Source organism: Manis pentadactyla, chromosome 5, assembly GCF_030020395.1.
Source record: "Manis pentadactyla isolate mManPen7 chromosome 5, mManPen7.hap1, whole genome shotgun sequence".
Classification (NCBI taxonomy): domain Eukaryota; kingdom Metazoa; phylum Chordata; class Mammalia; order Pholidota; family Manidae; genus Manis; species Manis pentadactyla.
In genome coordinates, this window is record NC_080023.1 from 146,679,028 (window position 1) to 146,686,464 (window position 7,437).

At 46.2% G+C, this 7,437-nt stretch overlaps 1 protein-coding gene across 6 annotated transcripts in view; it reads left to right on the forward strand.

Moving 5' to 3' along the window:
- The window catches only part of SLC23A2 (solute carrier family 23 member 2), a 139,172-nt gene extending 132,597 nt beyond the window's left edge, over positions 1–6,575 (forward strand). For all 6 annotated transcript variants that reach the window (XM_036885078.2, XM_057502757.1, XM_036885077.2 and 3 more), the window contains one exon: positions 1,792–6,575. In XM_036885078.2, coding sequence (XP_036740973.2) covers positions 1,792–2,024 — 233 coding nt within the window. In that variant the 3' untranslated portion in view covers positions 2,025–6,575. The remainder of the gene's footprint in view (positions 1–1,791) is intronic.
- Positions 6,576–7,437: the final 862 nt, after the last annotated feature.

Sequence of the window (7,437 nt, forward strand, 5' to 3'; positions counted from 1 at the left end):
GATCAAACATACTCATTACATATGTGGACTATTTTTTTGGCCAAATAAGTATGGGAAGCAGGAAGAACAAATTATTTCAAAGCCACCCCTGGTTAAAACTCTTTTCTAAAGTGGTTATGATGACACTCCCACCCTCCTTTAATGAATCAGGTTTTTGCTAATCAATTTAGGGATTTTTTCCTCCTTGCTGAATTATTTCTAAGAGAAAGCAGCTAACTTCCTTGCACATGGTGAAAGCACAGTGGGGTTTTCATGGCCCACTCTGGTTTTCATGGCCCACCCGTTCACACGCCTCTGAGCCAGCCAGTAACAGCCTGGGGTACTTCTCCCTGAGGAACCTGTCCTTCAGACGGGTCTTTTGGAAGGCAGGCGCCCAGACAACTAGGATCAGAAGACGGCGAGAATGGTGGGCACAGGCTGCTGCCAGGATCAGCGACAGAGAGCTGTGTGAAGGCAGCTCTCTCTCCAATATCCATAGTCCTCAGCTGGGCGCATTCTGTGCCAGATGCTGGGGGACAGACAGGGATATGGTGTGGGCCCGTCCTCTGGCCTTCCCAGCTTCCTGGAAGAGGATGCTGTGTACCATTGTGAAATGCTGCAGGACACATTGGTAGATTCACCTGCCATCAAGGAAAGGTGATGCTTATTGTCATGTGTGAAGGTTTTATTGTGATTTTCCCCTTGTGACAACCCAACTCTAAAAAGCCTCAATCAAGAGGTTGCTGGGGAAACCAGGAATGAACACGTGAGGCAGAAGAAATCACATGCATGAATAGGTGGAAGGTGTTAGGTTTATGGGGGTCAACGAGTAACACCCTTTTTCTGTCCTAAGTCAGAGCTAATTCAGAGAGAAGCACAGGAGTCACATGGGTGGAAATTAAAGTCAGTTTTGTAACTGAAACACTGACAGCAGGGCTTAGCTTAACTGTAAGTGAATAATGAGGTACCTAAACAGTGCACCAAAGACTGAAGCTCGTTAGCCAGGCTCATGCAGAGACATCTTTTGTTGGCTGTCCCATGTGGCCAAAGCGGTGCCTTGCTCCTCAGCACTGGGAAGATTGTAGGAAATAACCAGGAGAGGCTGAGCCCTGTGGGCACAGGTCGGTCTTCCTTATTCATCTGTCAGAGTGGCCCCAAGTATTAATGCCTTTGGAAGTTCACTCTCACAGGAGCAAGACAAGTGAGGAATACATGACACACACACATAACACAAACGCACACAGCAAAGCAGAATAAAACTTGGTGTGTCTGGATGGGGGTGGTTTGCTATGACCGATTGATGAAGGCATTATGTATGGTATAGTAAAGACTCTGGGACCCATTTTGCAAAATAGTATTTGCATTTTAGGAGGTTTATTTGTTGCAATGTGAGAGAACAGATTTGGAGGAGGGGACAGCCAGTTAGGGGCAGATATGGTGACCCAGGAAGGCAGTAATGTGGCCTGGGCCGTGTTTACCCTCAGCAGTGAAAACTGAGAACATGGGTCATGTGGAAGGACAGGGAGGAGGGAAGGGCATTAGGAGATCAGGAGATCATTTAATGTGGAGCAGGAGGAACAAGGGTGGGTTACTAGTTCTTAGATTTCTGGCCTGGGCACCTGGATTGTCCAAGTGCCATCAACACTAGTGCCATTGTCTAGGGCTCTTTGCCGTCATGCTGGCATGTTCCATATATAGGACAGTATGTTGGAGAATATCAATTCTTGGTAGAACTGTTAAACATTCCACTATATTGTTCTGTTTTGTTTTGGTGTGTGTGTGTGTGTGTGTGTGTGTGTGCGTGTGCCACAGGTACTCCAGAGGAAAGAGGAATCAGGAAGTGGAAGAAGGGCGTGGGCAAAGGGAGCAAGTCCCTCGATGGTATGGAATCCTACGATTTGCCATTTGGTATGAACATTATTAAAAAATACAGATGCTTCAGCTACTTACCCATCAGCCCAACCTTTGCGGGCTACACATGGAAGGGCCTCAGGAAGAATGCTAACAGCCGGAGCTCAGATGAGGACTCGCAGGCCACAGTATAGCCCTAGCCCGCCCTGTGGCCTGGCCGCAGTGAGGCATGTGTCTGTAGTTCTTGCTGAGTAACAAGCAGTAACATATATGTTTATATATCTGCATTTACATTTTGCACCTCAGAGCTAAGACAGATTACAAATAGCTTTTTTGTCGTGGGTGGTGATTGTGTCTAATACGGTGTTTCACCCAGCTCCTTATTTAAGCCCTTGACCCATTGCCCTTGAGAGCATCCATTGCTGGCTGTGGCCACCAAACTTGAAGTTCCTGTCCTCTTGTGGGAGTGGATGTTTGAAATACACAGTGATTCCTTGTTTTCCATCTCCTTCCACTACCCTGTGCTGGCTTTTCTACAAGCTGTGTCTGGGGGCTTTCTGTCCTAGAAGCACCTGGACCTACTTTGTTAAAATTTGACCTTGGCCCACACCTGCAGAGACCCCCTGTGGTCAAGGGGCACCAGTATCCTCACATTCACAGCTGACTGGTCAAATGTGATTCTGTGTTCCCTGATAGTCCTAAGGAGGAGGCTGTTGACCTGTTTGCAGACAGTGTCATGGTTACCCTGTGCCCACATCTGTGCATGGGTAAGGGCTGTACAGATGTTAGAATGGAAATCTATTTGGGGGATTGGAGGGGAAGGGAAAGAACCTTGTAGTCAACTACTCTTTTGTCAATGCTACCCTGACCCAGTAGGAGCCAGCACATTCCATGCTGGCTTCTTTTCCACTGTAACTGAGACACTATCTGGCATTTATCACTCATGGTTGGTGTGATGCCTGTAGAGTGCTACACAAGGGCACCAGCAAATGTTTATTGGAGTCTTGGCTCTGCTGTCATGTGGATGTCAGTTATTGTCTTGTGTGTCTATAATTACAAGATTTTATTCCTATTTAATGTTACTGACTATAGCAGATTTTTGAAATCAGTGTTTTTCTGACCCCCTTACCTTGCATCCCTATTACTTGTTCCCCTTCCCCTCACCCCCCATTAAGAAAAGAACCAGCTTTTGTAAAGCTGTGGATGCCATCGGGAAGCTTGTTGTCCTGGCTTTTGAAGGCCAGTAACCATTATTGTGGTTGTGTTTGTATTGCTTGATACCATGAAAGTGTAAATACTGTAATGCCTAATCTATTTATCAAAAACTGACTACTGGACCAGAACCCAGAAACTGTGGATTAAGTTATATGTGAATTTGTTTTGTGAAGAAGGGACGCTGGGGCAGGCAACCAACAGAGCCGCCATATTGAATGGCGTGGCAGCCTGGTGATTATCTCGCTGCATTTCTGTTGCAAGTCATTTCTGGCATATAAGGCTTAAGGAGACTTCCTGTGTGTTGCCATATTACATGTCCTCTGCTTGACCTTAATTTTTCAGAGGGGAAGATTAGGTCTTGGCCACATACTGCTCTTCTTGTGTAAGTTGCTGCAGAAGGTGGTGAGAAAAGCAGCTGGTCCCCCTTCCATTGAGTTCTAATTAATAACACTAAATTATTTCTGAAAAAATGACTTTTATTGAATTTGGTTTGAGAATTTTCAGCCAGAGGAAAAAGCCTGAAACCTAAGTAGTGACCTTGCTACATGAGGACATGCTTCCTAAGAATTAGTTGGCTCTGTCGAGCCCTGGACAGCAGCAGACATTCCTGTGTCCGACAGCAGGGCATGGTTCTCGGCAGCTTGCTGTCCACAGGGTGTGTTTCCTGGCCCTACAGCTGGCTCTGCTTTCCAGCACTGGATATCTTTGGCAGCATTATGATGTCAGTATAGTCTCCTTGACTTCTGGAAAGTTTGGGACTTGAAGGCATATTCTGGCAAGAATAGTTCAGAGCCACTGCATTGTTCTGCCAAGATCTTACTGCAGATTAAGTAAAAGATTCAGATTCTAAATTACATTTAAATTTGTATGTTGGTTTTTACAATTGCATTCAGTGCATAGTTACTTTAGAACCATACAGGTTCATAATTTTCATCCTTTTACCTTGGTGTAAGGCCTTGAGGCCGACAGCCCTCCTGCACTGAGTCATCTCACTTCCTTCTGTTTGTATTTCTGTTCAGCATCTCCAATTTCTCTGCTCAGACAGGTGGGGAAAACTGTTAAACATCCCAGAGATTAGCAGCTTTCTAACTGTAGGTGAGCAGAAGGACCAAAACCCAACTAAAAAGCATCTGAACCATGGGTAATTCAGGAACAAGCTCCTTTCAGCTTAACTTGACCAGGCATCCTCCATCCCAGTGGCTAACACACAGGCTGTGTGCTTCAAACGTCCAGAAACCCACTGCCTTCTGACACCCCTCCTGGGCCAGGTTTTATTGGGAGGTTTCAAATCTGCTGGTCCAGGAGGTCTTCCCACAAGTACTCAGATGTGGAGGGAAGCCCCGTACCACACCTCCTGTTGGGCAGAGGGGTTTTGCCTTTCTTGTTCAATTGGGGCCAACTTCAGATTTTCCGTCTATAGTGGGAGAAGGGGACTGGAGGTAGGGAAGAAAGAGGGCAGCCTGACCAGAGGGCCCATTGAACTTTCTGCCTGGCCTGGGAAAATCATTTTTGCTTGACTGGGTGGAGTTTCGTGTTAATGTGCAGCATCCCATCCATTTAAAAAATAGTCCTGCTGCCAGCAGATATGCTGCAGAGGGAGTCTGTGGTTGAAAGAAACATGTGTTCATCTGCTCCTGGGGTTGAAGCACACACCTGAAGGGGAGGTTTGGGGGGCATGGTGGTCATGCCGGGTCTGAGCCTGTGTACTTCCTGCTTGCCTTGTTGGCCTGCATTGCTGGGGCTGCATACCTACTGCGCCGTGTTGGGCCAACAGAATGCTTTAAAGTATTTTGGATGTAACAGTCCTTGGGCAGGGCATCCAGGCTCCGGTTTCCACAGTGACCACCTGTGTACTGTCTGCATTTACATTGGTGATCCAGATGCAGGAAGTAGAAGTATTTATAAGGATACTCCAGTGGGGTCCACTGCTGGTTTTGATAAAATGTCTGTATAACGTGGGTCACAGAAAATGGAAAATGGCTCCAGTCTTTGTAAGTAATTGTCATTCTCAGTCTCACTAGGGAATTGAGCTTAGATTGATTGATACAGAATGTTTCTTAAGAGGGCTTCAAATGTTAACTTTTATTAAGTTTCTTAAGATTGATCAAAGCAAGAGAATTGGCTTAACCAGGCCAGCTGGGATGAGGGATCATGGGTCCTTATGGTTTCCTGTTTCCATGGTAACAAATTCACACACACACACACACACACACACACACACAATTTGCTTTATACTGTAGAATACTGACTTTCATGATGGCAACTTGGTTTATGCATGAATATTGCAGTATTTCCATATAGTAAAATAACATTTCTACCCAGGATAATACAGTTTTCCAGGGAGGGAATGATATAATTTTCATGACAATGTCATGTGATAATAGAATTTCTCCATTGATGAATCTCTAGTACGTGTGTATACTTTATTTACCCATGTGTATACTTTATGGCCACGAGCTAAGTTGTTTCTTTAATTCATGTCCCTGCTGTAATATTGGTACTAGCAACTTAGACTTGAGGTTGGCAACTATAACCTTCCATAATATTGATCACAGAGTGGCCTGGCCAGACAGAAGGCCAATAAGGAGCTGTGGCAGAAGCCTCATTCCAGAGCCTGTCTGGCGTAGGGAGAGGAAGCATCCTGCAGGCAGCTGTACCAGGGGTGTGCACTCGGCTGCAGACATTGTCCTGGCGTGGCTGCTGCTGGACACTCAGTGTGTGCAGGAAGCAGCACCCTGGACACTGAGGTGGTGCGCTGTGCACACACTTGAACTCCCACGGGGCCACTGCTCCAGGGAGCCACCCGTTGGCTTTAGAGAAGAGCCTGGAGTTTCATGTGTTCTGCGTGTGGTGCTCTGTCCCCTTATGATTCGGACACAGAGTAGAACATTTCCCTGCACCCCTCCTGCAACACAACCTGAGTAGTGCAAGAAGACCACCCATGGTTGCCAGCGTCCAGCTCCCGCCCATGGACCCTTAAAGCATGTGGATGCTGGGATCCCTTTTCAGAGCCTCTTATACATTCCTGCCCTTTCCAGTTCCTTGACTGCGCCTCCTAACATCCAGCATCCTTAGAATTGTGTATTTCCTGGCACTTAAGACACTCTTACCAGTGTTGCCATCTTACTGACAGCTCAAGTTAATACCCTGTTTGTTTTGTTTGTAACAATCTTTGTTTGACACATTAATAAATTTCTGACTGTTCTTAAAACAGTGGGGATGCCTATATTTTCCTTGAGTTTTTGTGACTGACTTTGGCTCTCTACCTTTCCAGGATTTTGTTTGTTTGTTTTTATTTTGAATACTGAGGGTATCTGGGGGTGGGGTTGTTTTTTGAGATGTGTAATTCTTTTATGGAGTTTCTAAAGAGAATTTTCATATTGTTTTTCTAACATGGCTTCATTAATCGTTTAAGTATTTTAAAAATATGTAATATTTGGACCAGATGTTGTGAATAATAGTAGAGATAAAGCTATTTTATTCTGTATTTTTAAAACTGTTCCATACAAATAAAAGCTCTCCTGGATGCAGGTCTGCTGTTCCCGTGCCTCCTTTGGTCTTTCAGAAACTGGTCATCAATTAGAAGTCTTCACCTAGGGGAGGAAAATTGACTAATAAAAAATTTAATTCAGCAAGTTCACAGATGTTACCATTGCCCAGGACCTGGAAGACCCAAAGCGGGAAAGTGGGATCCAAAGTGTCACCTGCCTGCCTGCCTGGAGACCACAGAGGTGGCCCTTGGGAGCGTGCCCGAGTGAGACCTCAGAGGAGGTGCTCGAGCTGGACTTGGGGCTCATTAACACAGTGACATCTGGAGGTCGGAGACCTTTTAGGGACCGGCAGAAAGTCTGACTACATAGTGGAATGAAAGGCTCCGAGCAGCCTCAGCCCCTTGGGCTGGCTGGGTGTTTAGATGGCGGGAGATGCCGAGGTGCGGGCGCCGTGCTGAGAGCAGCCAGTGGTGGCTCCTTGGTTGGATATGGCTCCCTAGTGAGGCGTGAAGGTGAGTCCAGGGGCCCTTAGATATATTTCTTAATTTAGAGTGAACTTACTAGTCCACGTTCCCATCCATCCCTGGTTCATGTCTGGCCGTTTGGGCCGTGTGTGACCACCACGGGGGTGTGCAGCCCACTTTCTCCTGGTCCGAATACCTGACCTGTGACCCACTGCTGGGCAGCTAGCCACAGGTGAAGTGTTTTTTTTTGTGAAAGGTACTAAAAAATAAAAGGAATACCCATGTTCCCACCACAGCTGGAACAAAAGCATATTACCAATACAAAGACCCTCTACCCCATGGGCTGCTCCTGGCATATCCCCATCCACCAAGAGAGAAGCGCTACTTGGGTTTTGCTTTGCTACCTTTCCTGTTTTTTACAGTTTTGACATGCACAT